Source organism: Salvelinus alpinus, chromosome 5 (assembly GCF_045679555.1).
Source record: "Salvelinus alpinus chromosome 5, SLU_Salpinus.1, whole genome shotgun sequence".
Taxonomy (NCBI): domain Eukaryota; kingdom Metazoa; phylum Chordata; class Actinopteri; order Salmoniformes; family Salmonidae; genus Salvelinus; species Salvelinus alpinus.
The window spans coordinates 80,878,494-80,904,561 of record NC_092090.1 but is presented as its reverse complement, the minus strand read 5'-3'; the positions used below and the strand labels follow the sequence as shown (position 1 = coordinate 80,904,561).

General features: G+C 44.4%; 1 protein-coding gene across 1 annotated transcript; it reads left to right on the top strand.

Annotated features, from left to right (window-relative positions):
• Positions 1-1,087: 1,087 nt before the first annotated feature.
• LOC139576945 (olfactomedin-like protein 2A) lies at positions 1,088-19,465 on the top strand. The gene is made up of 8 exons (XM_071403570.1): positions 1,088-1,397; positions 8,230-8,493; positions 11,806-11,913; positions 12,361-12,537; positions 12,679-12,934; positions 14,687-15,001; positions 15,256-15,441; positions 17,700-19,465. Exons 1-8 carry the CDS (start codon positions 1,329-1,331, stop codon positions 18,302-18,304), a joined length of 1,980 nt encoding a protein of 659 aa, XP_071259671.1. The 5' UTR covers positions 1,088-1,328; the 3' UTR covers positions 18,305-19,465.
• Positions 19,466-26,068: the final 6,603 nt, after the last annotated feature.

Here is a 26,068-nt window from a genome sequence, read left to right as displayed (position 1 = left end):
AAATGTTGTTGTCACGTGTCTGTCACCATTGTATTTCTGATATCCATTTAGATTTTTTGGCCAAAACTGACCTTTGTTTATTAAACTTCATAGTTTAAAGGGCAATTCCGACACTTTTCAACCTCATATTCCTTATCTCCAGCACCAAACCACTTTCTACATATGTGAAACGACGCATTTCTACGTTTTGTAGAAAACATATTTAACATTAAAAAGTTATACCGATGACGTCATCAAAAGTTTAAAAACGGTGATTTTCAAAAACTAGGAGATTCGTGGTGATATGGGGAGCAAGAAAATACCTTCCCTCTGGCTAGAAACTCATTGCAGGTTTTGAAAATCACCATTTTTCTTTATCTTTTTAACCACAGATCAAAGAAACATAGGCCCTGGCTTGTCGCTGGAGATAATGAATATGAGGTTGAAAAGTGGCGGAGTTGCCCTTTAAATGGTTTGTGCCTTGCCATCTAACTCTAATCCTAAAGCTACTAATGGAGCCCAAAAAAACTTATTTTTTTTTGTGAACTCTCAGGTTTATAGTATACTTTCTACCCAAACCCATGTGCTTTGATCATGGAGAGAGAAAATCGACCATTCTACTGTAATGGGGGTTTGATTGAATTGAGCACTGTGACTGTAAACTTTACAAATAACCAGGAGATGGTGCTGCAACCCTTTCACATTCCACTGCACGTGTCTATATCCCCTGATCATGTCTTGTTGCGAGCAAGCCGAGCAGCAGTCTGACAACTCTGAACCTTGGGCATAGGCCTACATTTAATATGTGCCAATAAAATATCAAATGGAATGCTAAAATGGTATAGAATGAATGCAGCTTTTACGCGTAATTCATATCCACTGTGCGCCATGCGTAAATGATAATTGTCAGATTTGTCGCAATAAAGGTCTAAAAAGTGTTATTGAATATTAGAAAACGATTGAAACATGTCTCACGTCTGAAATGACTCTAATGCTAAGATTATATTTATTATCCAATGTTAAAGTTAATGTCAAGTGTGTGTGTGTGTAAATTGCCCCTCCCATGTGTGGAGAAGAGAAGATGGGTGGATGATGTTTACTTTTACCGCTGATGCGCAGAGCCAAGGACTAGAGTGCAGACAGCGCCTGATCAACTTGTAAAACTGCTTCCTGCGCAAATTACGGCAACATCATACACGACGTGGGTCTATGGCAACGGAGCCCTAATATCTCGTGCGAATGTCTTACCTCATGGATTGAATAATACAGTAACCGATATTCTTGTCATTCCGACATAAAAGGTTGTTATTGGAGGGATAATTTATCTGTCATCAGGCACCTGGGAGAAAATGTGGAGATTTACGCATTTATTAGCTTGCCTACTGGTGGTGTGTAAAGATGTCACTGCGCAGAGTAAGGTAATTATAGGCATGACTTAGTAATGGACTGATAACACCTGTTTGATTCTGCAATGGCAAAGGTAAGGAACTCCACCATGCGTAATGGAACTGGGATTCCTTGTGATAAAATCGGAATAAAAATGTGTAAATATTGTCCTGCAGTTCTGCTACAGTAGGCGAAATTGATTATTGGTGTTCAGATTATATCTGAAAGCAATGATTTATGCATTCTTTAAAATAAAAAAATATTATCCCACTTAAAAATCATCATACATTATTTCCATTAAAGTATTGCACAATTTGCATAGTTCAATCCAAAATAGTTAATTCGTTGACGTGGGTGTGAAGGCCCAACGGTCTTGTAGCATGAGGTTGTTGAAAGGGAGGAGCAGTTTGCATGACAAACAGTAGGCCTACACATCATGTTATCCCAATAATCCATAGGATTTCCAAATTAGAATGCCCATTTCCAATATCAACCATTGCTTCATATGGCCAGGTGTCCAGTCAGAGATCAATAATTTTGCCTCTCCATGGACACCAATGAGAAATGGCAGCCCTGACTCTATCTCTCTCTACTTTCAATCTTGTGGGGACTGGGCATCATGCCTACTACACACCAGCCTTCTAATGTAATTCTGCACATTTGTTGCTATGATGAATAGATGTCATTAATGAAAAATTACATCAGCCTGCTTGGTTTATAAATATAGGCTTTGAATCACCTTATTGCATGTCATCAAACTAAGTAACCATTACATTAGGTTTTCCCAGTGAGCCGTCATGTGTAGGAAGAGATGTAGGAAGAGATGTAGGAAGAGGAAGAGATGGCAGTGGCACCCAGTCGGGTAACAGTAATATCTGCCCTGCCTTGTTTGAACAGCTGCTGGACTTCCATAACCCCTCTCATAGAACTGCAATGCTTTGAGGATAGTCTAATCCCTACTCCCCCATGGTCCTGTGTGGATGACTACTTCCCCCTTGGTCTAGAAAACAACATGGGTACAAGACAAGAGGCACACAAGCCCATGAAGGCTGTCTAGCAGATTTTCTTCTACTTTGTGCGTGAGAGGAACAGTGTGTGTGGAACAGTTATAACAATGAGCACAGGTGTCATGTGTTCACATCATGGTATTAGTTGTCTCTCAAGAACAGTGGAATGTAGTGTAAAATTGCATTAGCAGGACTCTAAAAATGATAATCCCTTATTATTACCCTGATCATCAAATGTATTGATGGTGACCTGGAGGAAAGCCCAGTAGGATCACTAACAAACTTGTGATTGATTTTAACATGGTTCTCTCTGTTCTCTGTGAGACGTCTCATGTGCCTGTCTTGTGTGCAGCCTGGCTGCCCTCTTCCTCATTCCGTCCCATTGGACACATCCTGCCCAGCCTACAGTGTCTTGGCCCACTGGTGGCACTGAGATGATTGCGAGACAAAGCCAGCTCAGAGGAGAACACAGAGGGTACGGTGCAATGGCATGGGAACAGGCGTGTGCACCTGCCCCTTGTTTTGGTTGTAAACAAGGCCAGGAATACTGCCGAGAGGTCAATGAGAGGGCGGAGAGAGAGAGAGACGGAGAGAGAGAGAGAGAGAGAGAGATGTAGGGAGGAGACAGGACGCCCCCCTGTCACAGTAATGAACTTAATTATTAATTATAGCTTAATTATTAGTTATATTTGTCTGAGCCCTTTATCTAAGGATGCTCCATATAGAAAATGGCTGCCAGAGGATCACATGGTCAAAGGGAAGTATGTTTCACCCATCCTCTACACCACCTGCCTTCCACCTGCTTTTCCAGTGTGCATTACTGTATGTCTCCTTGTGCCTGACTGCTATGATGTGAATCTGTGCCCAGTGAGGAGCCAGCAGGGTCTTGCTGTTAGTTCCACAACGGAGAGAGAGGATGTCTCCTTCAGCTGGCCATTTCTCCCAAGCAGCATCCATCACATCCAGGGTCCATCACTGTGTTTTATGATGGGAAAAAAACATCCAAATTAAGGGAAGGTTTGATGCAATTGTACAATCATGTGGAATATTAGACAATGATCTATGGTTTTTCCTAAAAGCAATCAGTTCCATCTATATATCTATCCAGTAGGCAGTCATCTGTATACGTATCCCTTTCAAACACCTGGCTCCCAAAACAACAGCATCTGGGGAGGAAAGCAATGACAACCAGCTAATTCCATTCATGACTTTGGTTCCAGACTTGCCCTGATAATACAAAGATCACTGTTTACAGATAGCCAATCTGTGTTACAGTAAGATTATTTAACTACTCCCCACCCCTCCCCCCCATCTCTTTCTCTCTCCTCATCTGGAGAGCCACTGAAGATAACCAAAAGGTTCATAGTGTGCTTGGTCGTACACATAAACAGCTCTAGATGGAATGTGGCTGTGTACCCCCAAAAGAAACAAGTGCTCAGTAAGCTTGTGTCCAGCTAATTAGCGTGCTAGTGCTAATGCCAGTTTCTGTTCAGGTTAGGGACATCAATTTCATGGTTCATCTCCAGGCTGAAGGCTTAAGTTTCCCCCTGTAGTCCAGGTTCAGATTTCCAGGGGCATGGTAAGACTGTTTATCATAAGCACTACTAATTAGATTAGGAATCAGGTGGACTTTCTGGACAAGAATTTGGACTCCAGTTTGGTCTGTAATGTTTAGACTGGAGAACAAGGTGATAAGTCAAATTTTAAAGGGACAGTTTAAGGGTCTTCATGGGTGAAAAATTATCTTAAAGTCAAGCTGAGTCAATATTCAACTAGCTGTTGTAAAGACCCAAATGGATGCATCAGGGTAATACAATTCCATCTTATTAGATGGTGATTTTGGGGTGAACTTCTCTTGAACCTTTTTCCTAACCTGAAATATCATCGCTTTGATTTAGTAAACAGAAAAACCCTTTCCAGACATGTAAATACTGTGTGGAAGCATTTCGCTACACCCGCAATAACATCTGCTAAATATATGCATGTGACCAATAACATTTGAGTTGACATGGATTGGATTCAGCCCTATCACTCTAACAGTCCTACATCTACTAATGGAGGAGTTTTATCTATCAGCTTACCTCAGAAACAGCTTACTGAGTTGAGAGTCTTTGAGATGGACAACTGACCTGCATCAGCGTCTGTTCTTGATCTATTTACAGTCAGGTCCAGAATTTTTGTCACCCTTGATAAATAAGAGCAAAATATAGTGTATAAATAATAATTTTAGATACTTTTTAAAAACTTGCTAAACAAAATCTTTTTTGCAAACAATATAGCTCAGTATTTCTATGATTTATTTTCTACAGTCTTTTTTGCTCATCTTAATCAAGGGTGACAAACATTCTGGACCTGACTGTGTATTAATACAAGTTTGTGGAAAGTAGCCTACATAAATGATCTTGTGTGTTAAAGCTACAGAGCCCTTGTTAAGTCCACAAGCCGTAGGCCTAGTAACAACATGCAGCTGGCCTGAACAATTAGACAAAATCTACGGTCTGAAACGGACATCCTTGTTTATACGGACCAAGGTTAGTGTTACAGTAACAGTGTTAAGGCCATCATAGAATAACTTTGGTTTTCTGTGTTTAAAGATAAGACTAACAAGCTCCTGGAATGTGCCAGCCATTGTGTGTAATGAATCTTGTTTTTAACAATTGTGGACACAATTGAGGTTTCACTTAGTCATTGTCACTGTAAGAGTGGCCGTAGCCTTCAGTGAGTTAGTGATCTAACCATGTACTGTGGTCTATGGAATGTGTGTGAATGTGAAGCCATGCAGTTGGGTCCCTTCCCCCTATTGTACAGACAAGAGTTTGTCTTTGGGTCCTATTCTTTTGACCTGAAACTTGACCGCTCTCAGAGGTCAAAGGCTCCAAACTCAAAGCATGCGTTAAGCTTTTAGCAGTCTTAATTATGAATTATCTGAGGTCAGTTGTCTGCTTTCATGCTGGAAGTTCTCTTGGCATGGGATGCTAAATGAACAGAGCGAGGATAATAATGGTTCGCATAGCCAATATAATTTAGCTTTCTTTATAATTAGGACAGTGGACGTCCATCTTGCTCCAGTCTGTGTGTACAGTTGACAGGGTTGAGAGGGAGGAGCCTATAAATGAATGGTGTGTTCTAACTCTTCCCTCTTAATCAATACACAAAATAACAAACACAGGTGTCTTGGAGGCAACCCAGTCAAGCTGGAAGGAATTTCACCAGGTTTGCCATAGTACTTAGTACTTGAAGCATCTTAAGCTCATGTTGCTAAGGAGCAGCCTGGGTTTGGCTCGCCTGCGTCTTGGGTGAACAATAAGGCTCAGTGGGGCTGTGGGCAATACCCCTCCAAGGGAACTTGAATCTGCTAATCCACTCTGTTTTCGTGTGGTTGTAGCATTTGTCAACCCAACCCACTGCCTTTTTCACTTGACATGGGTCAGGAATGGCCGGCCACTACGCACACAGGGGTCTTGCCCAATAATCAAAGACCCCTCTGAGTGTAAGTCTGCAGTAATGGAGGGTACTGCCCCCCAACCCACTCGTGTCACTCAGGCTGCATTCCTCCACTAATGAGCCCACCCCCTCCTCTCCCTACCCTCACCAGCCTGCAGGGTCTGGCCTTCATAAACATTCTCACTCTCAGAGAACCCTCAGTAACTGGACATGTACGCACTGTTACTTCGGCTTGATGCTCTAAGCTTGGGTTTAGGTTGCTCTTTACTGACATAGACAAGCAGACCTGCTCTCCACAGATATCTGCCCAGATCTACAGTTGACTTGCCCAGTGCAGGTTTGGTGCAGGAGGAAGCAGACAATTCTCCCCTAAATACCTTGATTGAGTGCACAGTTGAGACGTTTATCCTGTCTCGATACAACGTGGCAGAGTAAGGGCACAGACAGACAGAATATCTGTAATGCTGCATTCTTGTGCTGCTGTAAGTGGTACCACATGTGGGTCTGCCTGCCCCAGGGTTTATAGAGATTCATGTGGGTCTGCCTGCCCCAGGGTTTATAGAGATTCATGTGGGTCTGCCTGCCCCAGGGTTTATAGAGATTCATGTGGGTCTGCCTGCCCCAGGGTTTATAGAGATTCATGTGGGTCTGCCTGCCCCAGGGTTTATAGAGATTCACGTGGGTCTGCCTGCCCCAGGGTTTATAGAGATTCATGTGGGTCTGCCTGCCCCAGGGTTTATAGAGATTCACGTGGGTCTGCCTGCCCCAGGGTTTATAGAGATTCACGTGGGTCTGCCTGCCCCAGGGTTTATAGAGATTCACGTGGGTCTGCCTGCCCCAGGGTTTATAGAGATTCACGTGGGTCTGCCTGCCCCAGGGTTTATAGAGATTCACGTGGGTCTGCCTGCCCCAGGGTTTATAGAGATTCACGTGGGTCTGCCTGCCCCAGGGTTTATAGAGATTCACGTGGGTCTTCCTGCCCCAGGGTTTATAGAGATTCATGTGGGTCTGCCTGCACCAGGGTTTATAGAGATTCATGTGGGTCTGCCTGCCCCAGGGTTTATAGAGATTCATGTGGGTCTTCCTGCCCCAGGGTTTATAGAGATTCATGTGGGTCTTCCTGCCCCAGGGTTTATAGAGATTCATGTGGGTCTGCCTGCCCCAGGGTTTATAGAGATTCATGTGGGTCTGCCTGCCCCAGGGTTTATAGAGATTCATGTGGGTCTGCCTGCCCCAGTGTTTATAGAGATTCATGTGGGTCTTCAATCAGGGTTTATAGAGATTCATGTGGGCCTTCCTGACCCAGGGTTTATAGAGATTCCAAAATCTCATTGGAGGAAGATGACAGGTTAAGCCCCCTGGAAAGAGGGTGTGAGAGGGAGCTGGGCCTCAGAAGGTGCTGGAAGATGAGCTTAGCATCAATACAGTGCAGCAACCCCCTGGCCTCTACATGGGGAGATGACCAGAGAGAGCACTGCCAGTCACAGACACCGGCAGAGAGACAGACAGAGAGAAAGTCCCTTGAGAACTACTGTGACATCTTAAGTTCTCTGTGAAAGAAGGTTTTGCACGTCATCAACCTCCTGTCAACAACAAACAAACGTTAAATCAGATTTGCAATAAATGTATGGTATAGAAATGTCAAATTTATGACTGAGCCTAAATATGAAACCCATTAACACTTCACTTTGATGACTGTCTATAATAAAATATGTATTGTTTATTCAATGTTTGTTTTTTGTTATTTATCTGGAGTGATTCTGAGGATGATGTCAGTAGAAAGAGCTTGCACAATGGTCGGCCAGAGTTATCTCATTTTACACCATGCGTGGGGAGTGCTAGCGTCCGACACAGCTGGGGATAAGAGTTGATATTAATGGCATTGCGTTGGTCTCAATGGCTTTCATGTGCTTCATGACGGCTAGTGTTCAAAGAAGAGGAAGCATGTGGTTAATGTCCCAAGATCACTTTCATTCCCATGCTTTTGTTTCCCTCCTAAGAAAATGTATGTTTTATTCATAGAATGTCCACCAGGGAGGGAGTCATTCAGAACATTGGAACAGCTCTCCATAGACTGCTGTGAGAAGAAACCCAAGCTCAGCGTATATTTTAATGAATCATAATGTTCACGGGGTGAATTGATATAAAGTTCAACCCTGACCATTTATCACTATGAGTTGCTTTCTCAGAATGTCTGTCAGGATTTGTGATAACTGATCAGGCTCCAGACTAGCCCTTTTACATTCTACCCCACGCTGTGACATCATCCCAGGCTGTGATTGCCTCCTGTAGCTGAGGGACAGGAACCATGTCCAGCTCATTACACGTCAAGAATGCTTTTTTTCAATCAGTGCTATACAACATTTCAAATCAGTCCATTTCATCCACTCTCTTCAACTCTGTCTCCTGTCAGATCTTCGGGGAGACGGAGCCGGTGCGGATGACGTCGGAGGGCTCAGACTGTCGCTGTAAGTGCATCATGAGGCCGCTGAGCAAGGATGCATGCCAGCGTCTGCGGAGTGGCAGCGTGCGCGTGGAGGACTTTTACACGGTGGAGACTGTCAGCTCTGGATCGGACTGCAAGTGTTCCTGCACTGCCCCCCCCTCCTCCCTCAACCCCTGTGAGAACGAGTGGAAGATGGAGAAGCTGAAGAAACAGGCCCCTGAACTGCTCAAGGTGAGTTCCAGCAGTAACAGACCCAACTTAGTGGTAAAATAACAATAGAACTCTAAATGTTGGTAGTAAAATCACTTAATTGACTTTGTAAAGACCGTGACAGAGACCCTGATTGCATGTGTGCGGTTTGGTCCTGAAGATATACTGTACATAACCATGGGAGAAGCAGAAACAGGATATCCTTATAATTGTTCAAATTAAAGCTTTAAAGTATCCCAGGTTGTTGCACAGACAGATTTCCACAAGCTCACTGGGTTCTCTATCGGTTGATAACATCTCAGCACCTCTCAGGATGTACGTATCTGAAGCACACATACATTTTTCACTGGGAGTGAGAGGAGAGGAGATGAGGCATGCTATGCGCCACATGAGGAGGAGAACCAGAACCAGATGTGTGATCTGACTGGGTTTAGACATAGCCATGTCTTATAGGGAATACATTGAATTGCATTACAAAGGAAAGGCTCAAAATAACTTTTGGGGAGGGCTTTTAATGCAATATGAAAGGCAAATTGCTGAAACAGTGGATTTGTAGTTGGCAGTATTGTTAAGTCAATACTTTTCAATTAAAATAGGCGTGGTGTCACGAACGTCGTAATCCTCCTCGTCTGAGGAGGAGTAAGGATCAGACCAAAGCGCAGCGTGGTTTGATGAATACATACTTGATTTATTTAACGAAGACAAAAACAACTAAACAAACTTACAAAACAACAAAACGAACGTGACGCTATATAACGAAAGTGCAGACACAAGCAACCAACGTATAGACATAGACAATAACCCACAACCCACAATACAAAACAGGCTATCTAAATATGGTTCCCAATCAGAGACAACGCAAAACACCTGCCTCTGATTGAGAACCATATCAGGCCAAACACAGAAATAGACAAACCAGACATACAACATAGAATGCCCACACAGATCACACCCTGACCAACCAAAACATAAAACATACAAAGCAAACTATGGTCAGGGTGTGACAGTACCCCCCCCCCCCCCCCAAGGTGCGGACTCCGGCCGCAAAACTTGAACCTATAGGGGAGGGTCTGGGTGGGCATCTGTCCGCGGTGGCGGCTCTGGCGCTGGACGTGGCCCCCACTCCACCATAGTCAATCCCCGCTTCCGTGGCCTCCTAGGAACGGCGACCCTCCTAAATGACCCCACTGGACTGAGGGGCGCCTCTGGACTGAGGGGCAGCTCCGGACTGAGGGGCAGCTCCGGACTAAGGGCCAGCTCCTGACTGAGGGCCAGCTCATGACTGAGGGGTAGCTCATGACTGAGGGGTAGCTCATGACTGAGGGGTAGCTCATGACTGAGGGGTAGCACATGACTGAGGGGTAGCTCATGACTGAGGGGCAGCTCATGACTGAAGGGCAGCTCATGACTGAGAGGTAGCTCATGACTGAAGGGCGGCTCTGGCAGCTCCTGACTGGCGGGCGGCTTTGGCGGCTCCTGACTGGCGGGCGGCTTTGGCGGCTCCTGACTGGCGGGAGGCTCTGGCGGCTCCTGACTGGCGGGTGGCTCTGGCGGCTCCTGACTGGCGGGCGGCTCCTGACTGGCGGGCGGCTCTGGCGGCTCCTGACTGATGGACGGCTACAGCGGCTCAGGACAGACGGGCGGCTCTGACGGCTCAGGACAGACGGGCGGCTCTGACGGCTCAGGACAGACGGGCAGCTCAGGCGGCGCTGGACAGACGGGCAGCTCAGGCGGCGCTGGACAGACAGGCAGCTCAGGCGGCGCTGGACAGACGGGCAGCTCAGGCGGCGCTGGACAGACGGGCAGCTCAGGCGGCGCTGGGCAGACGGGCAGCTCAGATGGCGCTGGGCAGACGGGCAGCTCAGGCTTGCCGAGGCGCACTGTAGGCCTGGTGCGTGGTGCCGGAACTGGTGGTACCGGACTGGGGACACGCACCACTGGGCGAGTGCGGGGAGCAGGAACAGGGCGTACAGGGCTCTGGAGACGCACAGGAGGCTTGGTGCGTGGTGCCGGAACTGGTGGTACCGGGCTGGGGACACGCACCTCAAGGCTAGTGCGGGGAGGAGGAACAGGGCGTACTGGACTCTGGAGACGCACAGGAAGCCTGGCGTGGTGTTGGCACTGGTGGTACTGGGCAGACCGGACCGTGAAGGCGTACTGGAGCTCTTGAGCACCGAGCCTGCCCAACCCTACCTGGCTGAATGCTCCCCGTAGCCAGGCCAGTGCGGCGAGGTGGAATATCCCGCACTGGGCTGTGCTGGGGAACCGGGGACACCATGCGTAGGGCTGGTGCCATGTACACCGGCCCGAGGAGACGCACTGGAGACCAGATGCGTTGAGCCGGCTTCATGGCACCTGGCTCGATGCCCACTCTAGCCCAGCCAATACGAGGAGCTGGAATGTATCGCACCAGGCTAAGCACGCGTACTGGGGACACCGTGCGCTCCACCGCATAACACGGTGCCTAACCAGTACGACGCCCTCTCTCTCCACGGTAAGCACAGGGTTTTGGCACAGGTCTCCTACCTGGACTCGCCACATTCCCCGTGTGCCCCCCCCCCAATAAATTTTTGGGGCTGACTCTCGGGCTTCCAACCGCGCCGCCGTGCTGCCTCCTCATACCAGCGCCTCTCTGCCTTCGCTGCCTCCAACTCTGCCCTGGGACGGCGATATTCCCCCGGCTGAGTCCAGGGTCCTTTGCCATCCAGTATTTCCTGTCCAGAAATCTTGACCTCGCTGTCTCTCCTGCTCCTGCCCGTTACCACGCTGCTTGGTCCTTGGTTGGTGGGTTATTCTGTCACGAACGTCGTAATCCTCCTCGTCTGAGGAGGAGTAAGGATCGGACCAAAGCGCAGCGTGGTTTGATGAATACATACTTGATTTATTTAACGAAGACAAAAACAACTAAACAAACTTACAAAACAACAAAACGAACGTGACGCTATATAACGAAAGTGCAGACACAAGCAACCAACGTATAGACATAGACAATAACCCACAACCCACAATACAAAACAGGCTTCCTAAATATGGTTCCCAATCAGAGACAATGCAAAACACCTGCCTCTGATTGAGAACCATATCAGGCCAAACACAGAAATAGACAAACCAGACATACAACATAGAATGCCCACACAGATCACACCCTGACCAACCAAAACATAAAACATACAAAGCAAACTATGGTCAGGGTGTGACACGTGGGTGGTTTTAGGTGTTATTGAATTCACATACTCAATTAAATGTAAAATGTAAAACCTGTCAACATATTCTCCCGCTTCTTTATTATGTTTCGTGCTAATACTCTCCTCTGTGCTGTGTGTGGGTGTACAGCTGCATTCCATGGTGGACCTACTGGAGGGGACGCTGTACAGTCTGGACCTCATGAAGGTTCACTCCTACATCAATAAGGTGGTCTCCCAGATGAACACACTAGAGGAGGTAAGGACAAACAAAAAAAACGTCCTCGTAGAGTACAACAAGTAACACAATAACAAGGACATAAAACAAAAACCAGGGAATACTAGGTTTGCATGCCTTCCTATATACTGTATGTGAGTATATTTGGGTTCTTGCCGTTCTAGCTGTATATGGTCCTTATGCAGACAGAGAGCTGATGAAATGGTTTGTGATTAGATACCAGTAATTCCCCCCCTAAACGGCATGGTTACAGTATCCACAGAGATTTCTTTAACCCCCACAGCTATTCACTAGTCAAACAGGAGAAGATGAACTAGAGGGCAGAGAGAGAGATTTGTGTGACTGGTTCTCCCAGGTTTTGTGTTTGTAATGTTTTTACAAAAGGGGTCTGTTTTCGTTAACAAAGTTATTTGCATTTGGTTGGTACAATGGACTGGCCGGATTCTTAGAACACGTCTGTTTCCCCAGACAATCAAGACCAACCTGACTCGGGACAATGAGTTCGTAAGGGACAGCATGATCACTCTAACTAACCAGTTTAAGAGGTATGAGAACTACTCCAACATCATGATGAGCATCAAGAAGCAGATCTCCAGTCTGGGCCTGCAGCTACTGCAGAAAGACCAAACAGAGACCAAAGCTCAGGTAAGTGTGTCTCTCAAACACACACACACCCACCACACAAAAGCTTGCTCACAAATTACACATCAAACACACAAATCAACGTTCACATGCCCGCTGACACACCATAAATCACAGGCTTGAATTGAATGTCAATGTTTACAGGACACCAATGATGAGAAAACCAAGGACACCGTAAAAAACCCTAACAAAAAGCCCCCTTCATCCAAGCCCCCTCCCAAGCTGCCCAAGGAAAAGGTTGTAAAACCTAAGAAAGAGAGCACCAAGCCTGGGAAACCTGTCAAGCCTGACCCCACAGCCAAGGCCAAGGTGGCAGGGCACCAGCCGGGGGTAGTGAGGGGCATCACCTACTACAAAGCAGCCAAGGTGGATGGGGACGAGCACGGCACAGGTGGTAAAGGTGAGAGAACAAGGGCCGATACAAGATGGCGCCGATAGACATGGTCGCCCTGTTCATTGCACCTAAGAAACTTTGCACAAGCATTTCCCTACACCCGCAATAACATCTGCTAAATATGTGTATGCGACCAAAACAGCCCAGTATGAGCATGTGTATGGAGCCCACTCACCCCTAAAGTCAACATTGGGCTGTGACTTCAGCTGAGTTAGCAGCACTCAGCCAGCCTGTATGAGATCATCTATGTGCTGTTCTAATGTTCTCAGACCTTATTGTGATTGTTCTAAACTAAACCAATTCAAATAACTAAATTGTAGTCTTGGATCTGATCTACATTACATTATGCTGGATCAGCATTACACCAGACTGTATTTCAGATTCCCAACCGAAACGGATGTTGTATGTCTCCATCGCATATTTTCTTTTTTTGTGTAGAGCAAGCCATTCAAATTTGAATTAAATATGTTGTTCTTACACACGTATGATTAAACAGTGTAAATCTTAGTACTACTCTTGGCATCTTGGAAACAGTAAAACAGTGAATCCTTCACCGTGTAGATCACCAGATCCACAGTACAAGATTTATCCTGCTGTTATTTCCAACCAAGCAGGGCTTGGGCCATCAGAGGATCGAATTGCATGCGTGCATTCAGCGAGCATTAAATAATACATAGAGCTAATGGAATGTCGTTTCAATGGAACATTGCCACATCCATGACATGCCTCAGCTTCACTCCTCGCACACAATGTGTTGTGGGCCCTCATCACTGTGCCGGTGAAAGCTGACAAAACATTTCCTGACTCCTTACAATCCTTATTGAATAGATACTGTAGGTATGCTAGGTTTGCTCAGGGCGCAAATGCACATATGTTGTCAGGTCATGTGTTCTGCCATGCCAAGCTGTTTAGGCATACTTTGGTGAGTGCAGCCACACTTGTCAACCCAGTGAATCGATTCAGCTTCATTTCCATAATCTCTCACAAAGAGTAGTTTGCCTTTATTCAAACCAGAAGTCTTGCATCTATTAGATAAAGGACGGTGTGGCTTTTGAAGTATCAAGCAACACTGCTTCTCTTTCACAACATACTTTAGAGACCTACAGCACATTCTCCTATCTATGCTGCCTGACTGACTCCTAAGCTGTCCCTGACTCCCTATCTTGTTAGGCCTTCAGTAGATACATGTGGTCAAGTAGTGTGCACGTCTAGCACCCTGAGGTTCAGAGTGCGCGTGTGGTGCAGATGTGCTGCTTATGTAGCAGGCAGAGACGTTTTATCTCACGCATCTGTCTGGCAGCTAAGGAAGTGAGAGTATGAGTAACAGAGGGGATCAGCCTCAGGCTGGCCCAGTCCTCCTGACACTGTCCTCTGTTCTGCTATTCTCTCTCCATGGCCAGGGATAAGAAAATGCCATGTGAGGGCTGTGGAATTCTGAATCCAAACAGAGAGGCAGAGACAGCGGGACAGACTTGGTTACAGAGGAGGGGACAGAGACAGTGAGAGGAAGCTGGCATACTCTGTGTGCTATATAACTAATGCATTCCCCTTTGATGTGGCCCCTGCAAATCTATGGTACTGTACAGTGTCTGTCTCTCTGGCAGAGGTCTCAAAAGCAGCTCATACAGGGCCTTTTTGATTAATTAAGCCAGCTAATTCTAATGAAAACTAGTGAAGACAAGGACCCTCCAGACTTTGAATTTGAGTCTAACTAAATCCAATGGCCTACTTTCCAATACTTGTCTTTATCCTCCTCAGACAACGCTGCCAAGACTCACACCGTCCACCACGTCAAAGAGACACACTCTGAGGACGGAGGTGCTGAAATTGTCCTGGAAACCATGGAGGGAACCACAGCTGAGCCAGCAACTACCAAAGAAACTGCTACCACTACCACAACCACCACCACGAGCACGACAACAACGGCAGCAACAACAGCCAGTACTACAATGCCATCCACTACCACCACCACCATTGTAGCAAGAGTTGAAAGGCTAGACAGACCAGCCCCCACCATCATGCTGTTCCTAGACAACTCTGACAACAACAGCCGGCCAATCCTGCACAGAGCAGGTAGCCTGACCTACACAATTACCTAGTGTAGTGTATATTATACTACACCATATAACAACTAAGTGTGCTCATTGACAGCAATAGAGACAGTCAGTGCTATGACTCTGTCCAATTCAGTAACGGATAAACATGTAATGTTTAGCTGCCAGAATATGTGTGACTGTGAAATTGGATGATTGAAAACTCATGCAGGCCATTCTTTATCCAGTTTTCTGGTAGTTTCTGTGTTGACTGTATTGTACTGTACTTGGCAGGTAAAATCCTGGACTGTGAGGGGACTCTGGCCTCTATTGAGCTCCCAGAGAAGCAGCACAGCTATGGGCGGAACGAAGGAGCCTGGATGAAGGATCCCCTGGCCAAGGACTCAAAGATCTACGTCACCAACTATTACTACGGCAACAACCTGGTGGAGTTCCGAAACCTGGACAACTTCAAACAAGGTGGGCATGGCATAGAAATTGAATAGTGTTATATCATTATAATTGTTAATTCTTTTCTATTATTTTCAGTTCCTATGGAGCATGGGGTTTGAACTGTACATCTATGGAAGGATCAGTGTCTCTAATGATCTTTAGTGACCAATGAAATGTAGTGAGTAGAAAGTGACCCATGAAATGTAGTGAGTAGAAAGTGACCAATGAAATGTAGTGAGTAGAAAGTGACCAATGAAATGTAGTGAGTAGAAAGTGACCAATGAAATGTAGTGAGTAGAAAGTGACCAATGAAATGTAGTGAGTAGAAAGTGACCAATGAAATGTAGTGAGTAGAAAGTGACCCATGAAATGTAGTGAGTAGAAAGTGACCAATGAAATGTAGTGAGTAGAAAGTGACCAATGAAATGTAGTGAGTAGAAAGTGACCCATGAAATGTAGTGAGTAGAAAGTGACCCATGAAATGTAATGAGTAGAAAGTGACCCATGAAATGTAGTGAGTAGAAAGTGACCCATGAAATGTAGTGAGTAGAAAGTGACCCATGAAATGTAGTGAGTAGAAAGTGACCCATGAAATGTAGTGAGTAGAAAGTGACCCATGAAATGTAGTGAGTAGAAAGTGACCCATGAAATGTAGTGAGTAGAAAGTGACCAATGAAATGTAGTGAGTAGAAAGTGACCAATGAAATGTAGTGAGTAGAAAGTGACCAATGAAATGTAGTGAGTAGAAAGTGACCCATGAAATGTAGTGAGTAGAAAGTGACCCATGAAATGTAGTGAGTAGAAAGTGACCCATGAAATGTAGTGAGTAGAAAGTGACCCATGAAATGTAGTGAGTAGAAAGTGACCAATGAAATGTAGTGAGTAGAAAGTGACCAATGAAATGTAGTGAGTAGAAAGTGACCAATGAAATGTAGTGAGTAGAAAGTGACCCATGAAATGTAGTGAGTAGAAAGTGACCCATGAAATGTAATGAGTAGAAAGTGACCCATGAAATGTAGTGAGTAGAAAGTGACCCATGAAATGTAGTGAGTAGAAAGTGACCCATGAAATGTAGTGAGTAGAAAGTGACCCATGAAATGTAGTGAGTAGAAAGTGACCAATGAAATGTAGTGAGTAGAAAGTGACCCATGAAATGTAGTGAGTAGAAAGTGACCCATGAAATGTAATGAGTAGAAAGTGACCAATGAAATGTAGTGAGTAGAAAGTGACCAATGAAATGTAGTGAGTAGAAAGTGACCCATGAAATGTAATGAGTAGAAAGTGACCAATGAAATGTAGTGAGTAGAAAGTGACCAATGAAATGTAGTGAGTAGAAAGTGACCCATGAAATGTAGTGAGTAGAAAGTGACCCATGAAATGTAGTGAGTAGAAAGTGACCCATGAAATGTAGTGAGTAGAAAGTGACCCATGAAATGTAGTGAGTAGAAAGTGACCCATGAAATGTAGTGAGTAGAAAGTGACCCATGAAATGTAGTGAGTAGAAAGTGACCCATGAAATGTAGTGAGTAGAAAGTGACCCATGAAATGTAGTGAGTAGAAAGTGACCCATGAAATGTAGTGAGTATACACTACAGTAGCTTGAGACTCAAACATGAGTCCTTGCACTAGTACTTGGCGAAAGAAATAGGATTACTCCTCTTAACTGACTGGGTAAAATTATCTATCCCACTGGACTAGCCTGGTTGATTTAGAGGTGTTTGGACAGAAGCTTTTTTTAACTCACATCTTACAAAGCGTGAAGAGATTTTGTTCTGGTATCCAGTAGGGTGGTGAGTTCACAGCAGTGTTCGGATGACTAGGTATCTCTGTGAGTGGCTGTGATCCCTGCCTAGGCTGACATGTGCCTCCACTTTGAACTGGCCAGAGCTGAGAGGGATTAGAGAGGCATGGGCTGGGGTAGGGGGTGGTTCTGCGCTAACGGGTTGTTTTTGTCCTTCACTGCAGCTTCATTCATTATCTAAATCACACTTCCTGAGGTGGAACTGTTACAGAGCGATGTGACCAGATATGATCATGACACTAATAACAGGACATCTGTGTGGACAGTGGGAGTGGTACAGTCAAACAGAAACTAACCAGTCTCTCATGTGAAACCATTATATATATACGTTTATGGTATAACTATTAAACACCTCAGTGGCGCCCACAATGAATTGACTGTACATGTGTATATATAAGATGGCATGATGTTAGCATACTGTATGGGGGGTAACATGATATGCAGTTAGTTTCTCAGTAAACATCCTTGTATATGGTCCTGTTAGGTCGCTGGAGCAACCTCTTCAAACTGCCTTACAACTGGATCGGCACGGGCCACGTGGTGTACAACGGAGCCTTCTACTACAACCGAGCTTTCACCAAGAACATCATCAAGTACGACCTGAGGATGCGCTACGTGTCCGCCTGGACCCTCCTGCATGACGTGGTTTACGAGGACACCACCCCCTGGAAGTGGAGAGGTCACTCGGACATTGACTTTGCCGTGGACGAGAGTGGGCTGTGGGTGATCTACCCTGCCACGGACTATGACTACTCCCAGCAGGAGGTGATTGTCATCAGTAAGCTGGACCCTGGGGATCTGTCCATGAAGAAGGAGACCACCTGGAGGACAGGCCTGAAGAGGAACTCCTACGGGAACTGCTTCATCATCTGTGGGGTGCTGTACGCTGTGGACGTCTATAACCAGAAGGAAGGGGAGGTGAACTATGCCTACGACACCCACACCAACTCAGAGGCTATCCCTCGTCTGCCCTTCACCAACGAGTATGCCTACACTACCCAGATAGACTACAACCCCAAGGAGAAGGTCCTGTATTCCTGGGACAATGGACACCAACTCACATATAACATACACTTTGTTGACCAATGAGCACAGGCGTTTTATGCTCTGGTAAAGTATCATCAGCACCATGACAGGATTGCCATCCCCCATAGAGATAAGAGAGATGGTCAGTAATGGACAGTCTAGCAGCACCCATATTGGATTCAGCAGCCAACATTCCTCTTTCAATGCATGCTAACCAAGACACTTGACAGCATACCATGCGTCCCATACACAACAATGCTCCTCGTCAATGTGGACACTGTGTTGTGTTGGTATGTTATTGGAAATCACAAATTGCTCATTTATTCCTCCCATTTGATTTTTATGGCCCATCAAGCTCCATCCTATCACCTAGCACTTTGATCATCTGTCATTGTCATTTCAGGCCTATTGATGCTTTTGTTTTTTAACATGTATACATGATGTTGAGTACTGTAGTGTTAACTGTTGAAATTGTTTATTTTAGTGAGGATGAGGGATACTTTGAAAATATATGAGCTGACAAACACAATATACATGAGTTTCTAAACTTAAGATTTTGTACTCGCTTGTAATTTACCAGAAATGTATGCTTTATATTTACATTGTTGTTGCTTTACATACATTTTGTATAAAGTAATATGTTCATTTTTGTTTTAATGATGAGTTACAATTGTTGCTGCTCGTAACATTTACATGTTCACGACATGTTATAATCATTTTTACCTATTTATAAACCACTACCCTTTAGGAAATTAACTGTCATGGAGGTCAATTGTGTAAATGCATACAGATGTACAGTATTGTCTTAAAGGAAATATAATCCATGAACCTCTATGACAGTTTCAGCTTCACGGTTAGTCAAAATTGATTATATCTGTATGATGTGCATGTACTGCCGTTATGGAGAGTTATGAAGACCGCTAATTCAAGTAAAGCTTTGTCTAAATATCTTTTGAGCATTTTATTATCATATTTGATTTATTTTGGGGGGAAAAACACTTTCATTGCATACTTATTCTGAATCTATTTTGATAGTTTTGTTAATAAGTGTACACAGAAATGTGCACGGCTAATTACAGCACTGCAATGTATTAATTTGTAATGTTGTGGTGTTTGATACACAATTTCTGACGGAAAGGATTTTAAGTGGAAATATTATACCACACACACAACCCGTTGTGCTTGTCTCTGCTATGATGAAATAAACAATTCCAGTTTTAAATATCTGCTGTGGGAAGTCCAAATCCATGTGTACAGACAGAACCAGTGGAAGCAGGACTTCCATGCCCAGTGTTATGTGTTGACAGGATGCAGAATTACTCAATGATTCCTCTTGAGTTTTTTGTGTGTGCTTAACTCTCTCCCTGACTTGTGTTTTGTTCCAGTACAAAGGTCACTCAGCACTGCTTGATTGGGAGTGCACTAAACGAGCCGGCCTGTCCTGAGGTCATGGTAACAAGGGCAGGGCAGGATGAATGGCTGGCTCGGGATGTGAAACTGTTTAGCTCTAAGCTCCAAGCCAGGCAATGCTGGAGGGAGGAGTGGAAATGTAGCATAAGATGAATGTATAATGGGTGTGGTCCTCTCATGTGGTCCTCATTTGGGAACACAACCACCACCCCCTCAACAATGCTTTTTAAAGTACAGCTTTGCACATAATGTTGGAGTTTTCATCATCTAATACAGCCAATACTTCCATTGCATGCATGAATTTGAGTGTAATGAATGCTGTTTTATGTGTTTGTTATTGTCTGATTGCCAATGAACTCCACCGGTACAGTGAGATGCTAACATGTTGTTGTCATGCAACATGGGACAATGATGGCCACCAGGGCCAGCTCTAGCCTTTTATGGGGCCCAACCTCACGGCAAAATATTTTAGTGGCCCCTCTCTTGACTGTGGAGAAAATGTATTTTGTTTTAAATTTCATTCACTAGGACCCACATTTTGCCATGGGCCCCAGTGCAGTCAAAAGCATAATGTTTCTGTGTTATATATATTTCCACACTACGAGGTTGGAATAATACTTTGAAATTGTGAACATGATGAAATTGCCTTTTTAGAGTAAGAGCTGTTTGCAATGACTGACAAAACGCCTGTTTCGGTGGGATGGAGTTTTGGCCTACCATGGTGACATCACCATGTGGTAAATTAGTTAATAGACCAATAAGAAAGAGAGTTCCAAAGCTCTCTGCCAATAACAGCTAATTTTCAGTTTTCTCCTCCCCACTCAGACCATTCCCAGACAGTCCTAGTTAAATTCTTGCTAAGAAGCTATTTTTGTTTATTTTTGACCATTTTAATTGAAATAATCACCGGAAGGTACTTAATTGTTACCCAGAAATGATTTGCTATTGAAATAAAAATGGCTGCATTGGACCTTTTAAAGCACGTTTTCTGCAATTATACGCATTTTGCCATGGGGTGGAAAGATATTTTTGCCGTTTTAAAGCACATTTCCTGCAATTCTACACATTTTGTAATGACATGCCATTTTAGTATGATATCTGAGTGAGAATGACTAACAAAATTAATGGGGGCCCCCTGGAGGTCAGGATGCCTGGGCACGTGCCCTGCGTGCCCGGTCGGTATTCTGCCAAGATTACTACATGTTTAGATAGCTGGCTAGGCTATCAATCTACCAATCTAAAAATTGCAACTGACATGGCTAATTGAGTGACTATCAGTGACTAACATAACAAGAGAAAAACTTCTGATGCACCACCAAATGTTCTAAATTGCACCTTGTGTATTCTACTACTCTTATTCCCTACCGGCCAGGGTCACCAGTTCCAGGCTTATGCCTGGAACTGGCCCTGATGGCCACAGTTTTGTAATGAAGAACAGTGACAATTCAGATGAACCAGGGTGCTAAGGTTCCCTTGTCTAACACAAAGGTTCTCCTGTTACTCAAAGTGATCCTGTTCACATCTACTGTACAGGGCCTCCTGCTCCGATGATGACCCTGTTCACGATCTCACTCCTGTTCACGATCTCACTCCTGTTCACGATCTCACTCCAATTTGACCGTGTTAAATTAGGCTCAAATATGCAGATCACTGTATCCTTAGTGTCACAGAACTGGAGACCTGTTGATAAAAGCAGCGGATGTGTAGCTATATGGATTGGATTAATGTTGAGCAAGCTTGTCCTCCAAGACCCTCTACAAGGCCTTTTCCAACTATGATGTCATACACAACTGCTGTAGAGACCTTTGCATGTTTTACCCACATCTCCAGCTCCACACCCTGCTCCAAATGACTACACTGAGACCTGTCAGTATATTATCCTCACTGTGGACATAAAGGAAAAGCACATCTCCAGCCAAGAAAACCCCAGGATCACTGAGCTCTGAAACATGAGAAGAGAAATTATATGATTGACGGGCCAGATATTTTGTGATCTGTTGCAAATCATAAGGCCAGAGACTTTTCTGGCATATAAACTTTAAGTGAGGTTGACAAGAACAATTCATATGTCGTTCAAAAACATCAGTTGAGAGAGTGAAGCAACGATTGACAATTGAATCTGAGGCTGAGCTCATCCAATAGAGCTCACCAACTTGTAGTCCTAAAAAATGAAAATTAGGTACCTCTGGTTTGTTCAGCTATTCCTATGGGGACAAATTAACTGGAAAATAATAGGGTTTTGGGATAAATGGTGAAAATAAGGTCTGAGGTTAACACAGGCTAAGGAGATCTTATACAATACATGACCACAAGTATGTGGACATCTGCTCGTCAAATATCTCATTTCAAAATCATGGGCATTAATATGGAATTGGTCCCCCCTTTGCTGCTATAACAGCCTCCACTTTTCTGGGAAGGCTGTTGGAACATTGCGGCGGGTACTTGCTTCCATTCAGCCACAAGATCGTTAGTGAGGTTGGGCACCGACGCTTGGCATTGCGCATGGTGATCTTAGGCTTGTGTGCGGCTGCTCGACCATGGAAACCCATTTCATGAAGCTCCCGACGAACAGTTCTTGTGCTGACGTGGCTTCCAGAGGCAGTTTGGAACTCGGTAGTGAGTGTTGCAACCGAGGACAGCATAATTTTGGCCATTTAGTGTACGTTTTGTACTATGAGATAATATCAGTCAAGAGAAAAACTTTTGATGCACCACCAAATGTTCTAAATTGCACCTTGTGTATTCTACTACTCTTATTCCCTACCGGCCAGGGTCCCTAAGCTTATGCCTGGAACTGGCCCTGAGGGCCACAGTTTTGTAATGAAGAACAGTGACAATTCAGATGAACCATGACCTTTATGAATTATGAAGCCTTTATGTGCTTCATGTGGTTTTTTTGATTACATAAATGCTTCAAAATTCACAAAAAGTGATGCTAGCTTATGAAGATTATCTCATGGAAGAAAACGTATAAGATCTCATAAGCCTGTGTTTACCACAGCCATTATTTCTGCGTTTCAATTCCTATTGATAGCGTATTGCTAACACATTCCGCCAGTACTGACTAAATGAAACGTGTTGAGGAAACTGAGTTCATGAAAGCTTATGCTAGGCTAGAGCAATATGTGCAGCCTCAGAATGACTTTAATGAATATCCTGTAGGCTATTTCCTGCAGCCAGCCAGTCAGTCACTTGAAAATGAGTTGATTGAGCAGGATGTGGGGAGCAGAAATAGGACAGAGAACTAACTATGAGCGCAGGGCAAAGCCTTTCATAATCAGGAAGGTGAATGGCACTTGTGATTAGCTGTCTTGTTGTCAAACCTGTAGGCTTTATAAACTCTAATGTGCAAGACATGGCCAAGGGGTCTCATACTCAATAATTACCCAATTAAAGGTATTAAGTGCTTTCCCCTTTGCTTGTTCGTGGGAGTTGGCACACATTCAATTATGTCCCATGCTCGTTATAGAAGGGGGCTTTCCTGCAGTCTAGCCTAGTGATCTGAAGTGAGGACTAAGGGAAGCCTTTGTATCAGACACAATTGACTCTTTGGAGATTATCAAGGAGGAGTGGCTGTGTTTGGACATCGGCTACACATATTGTAGCAGAGTATCAGACTCAGGCACAGAGACTCCTACTCAGGCTGGTATGTGATTGTTGCTAAGCACTGCAGTTGTGGAAAGAAATCTTTGGGATTAGATTATCAATGCTTAGGTGTTTGATCAGAGGTTCATAGATGAAGTGTTTGCGTTGGAGAATTGCAAAGAAAATGCCTGGCTGAAAAATGTGAGGTTTTGAGTAGGTGTTTGTGGCACTGTAGTACTGTAAGTCAACATATCCTTAAAAGGGTTATGGAGCAAAATGTATGTGCGTAATGATTTTATTGACTATGCATTCCAAACATTAGCCAGTGCTGGTTTATAATTGCCCTGTTTAGAGACGCTAACTCTAGAGTCCATTCCCAAAGGTATCTTCCGTCCGGGGGGTGTTAACACGCATCGCTTGTGGTACAGTTTTGGAAACATAAGGACCTTATCTTTCATATCAGCGAGAAATAATAAAAAATTAAAAAACTTAAGGTGAAATTACTACACACCTTTAGAAGGTTAGGGTTCCCACACAGCCATCTTTCCATGTTACAGCGCTTGTTTACGGAAGACATAGGCACATCTGTGCTAATTAACTCCCCCAGATTTGTTTCCTGAAATTCTTCACTGTTTCTTAATAGGGTGAATACATATTTATGAACAGAACACACCTATTATTCTTAGGTTTTACCACAATAAATTATACTGAAAAAGTATTTTATTGACTAGATTACTAATCCCACCCCCTATAATTAAATGGCAGGTATGAAACCTTGTAATTTACAAACATCCTGCCCCTTTCCTGAAAATTCCACCTATAGTGATTGATTGACAGGTCTGAAACTCTACCAACTTTGTGACTCTCACAAATATCCTGCTCCTCCCCTGACAATCCCACCCACAGTGAACGATTGACAGGCCAAACTGTTAAGAATGTGGCCAGGATAACACATGACAATGAGGAAATTAAATCGAAAATGGGTGCAATAATATTGTTTTACCCAATAAGGATTTGAATGATGTATCTGGTAGGTTTAGAAAAAGCATTGTTAAATTGCACATTGTTTTCATATTTTTGTCACTAATAATGCGATCACAATAATCTAGTACAATTACACATGTGAACTTTGATTTATCTTTTAACAATTTTCTTCCTCAATATGGCGGCGTTATCTGGTAGGGAATTGAACAAGAACTGTCAACTTGAAAATGCAAACTACAGTTTTGCATTTAAATTTGATCATTGATTATGTTCACAGAAAAAATAATATTGCAAATGTTTTATTAATTTATCATTATCAAATGGGATTTTTTTGGGCAGTTATATACACTATATATACAAATGTATGTGGACACACCTTCAAATTAGTGGATTAGGCTATTTCAGCCACACCCGTTGCTGACAGGTGTATAAAATCGAGCACACAGCCATGCAATCTCCATAGACAAACTTTGGCAGCAGAATGGCCTTACTGAAGAGCTCAGTGATTTTCAACGTGGCACCGTCATAGCATGCCACCTTTCCAACAAGTCAGGTCATCAGATTTCTGCCCTGATAGGGCTTCCCCTGTCAACTGTAAGTGCTGTTATTGTGAAGTGGAAACTTCAGGCCACACAAGCTCATAGAACGGGAACGGCAAATGCTGAAGCGCGTAGCGCGTAAACATCGTCTGTCCTCGGTTGCAACACTCACTACGAAGTTCCAATCTGCCTCTGGAAACCACGTCAGCACAAGAACTGTTCGTCGGGAGCTTCATGAAATGGGTTTCCATGGCCGAGCAGCTACACACATGCCTAAGATCAGCATGCACAATGCCAAGCGTCGGCTGGAGTGATGGACGCCATTGGACTCAGTGGAAACGCGTTCTCTGGAGTGATGAATCACGCTTCACCATCTGAACGAATCTGTGTTTGGCGGATGCCAAGAGAATACTATCCGCCTGAATGCGTAGTGCCAACTGTAAAATTTGGTGGAGGACGAATAATGGTCTGGGGCTGTTTTACATGGTTCGGGCTAGGCCCCTTAGTTCCAGTGAAGGGAAATCTTAATGCTACCGCATATGACATTCTAGACAATTCTGTGCTTCAAAGTTTTTGAAAAGAGTTTGGGAAAGGCCCTTTCCTGTTTCAGCATGACAATGCCCCTGTGCACAAAGCGAGGTCCATACAGAAATGGTTTGTCGAGTTCGGTGTGGAAGAACTTGACTGGCCTGCACAGAGCCCTGACCGCAACCCCATCGAACACCTTCGGGATAAATTGGAACGCCGACTGTGAGCCAGGCCTAATCCCCCAACATCAGTGCCAGACCTCACGAATGGTGTTGTAAAAGAATGGAAGCAAGTCCCAGCAGCAATGTTCTAACATCTAGTGGAAAGTCTTCCCAGAAGAGTGGAGGCGGTTATGGCAGGAAAGCGAGGACCAAATCCATATTAATGCCCATGATTTTGGAATGAGATGTTCGACAAGCAGGTGTCATGTAGTGTATATCTCCATAAATTGTGTCCCTGAATCTGCAGTAGAAAGAAAAATGTAGCTCTGGTTTTAGACTCTCAGACCATGAGAAACAAGATTCTCTGGTCTGATGCAACCAAGACTGAACTCTTTAGCCTGAATGCCAAGTGTCACGTCTGGAACGTGGCACCATCCCTACAGTGAAGCGTGGTGGTGGCAGCATCATGCTGTGGGGATGTTTTCAGCGGCAGGGATTTTGAGACTAGTCAGGATCGAGGGAAAGACGAGCAGAGCAAAGTATAGAGAGATCCTTGATGGAAACCTGTTCCAGAGCGCTCAGGACCTTAGACTGGGGCGAAGGTTCACCTTCTAATAGGA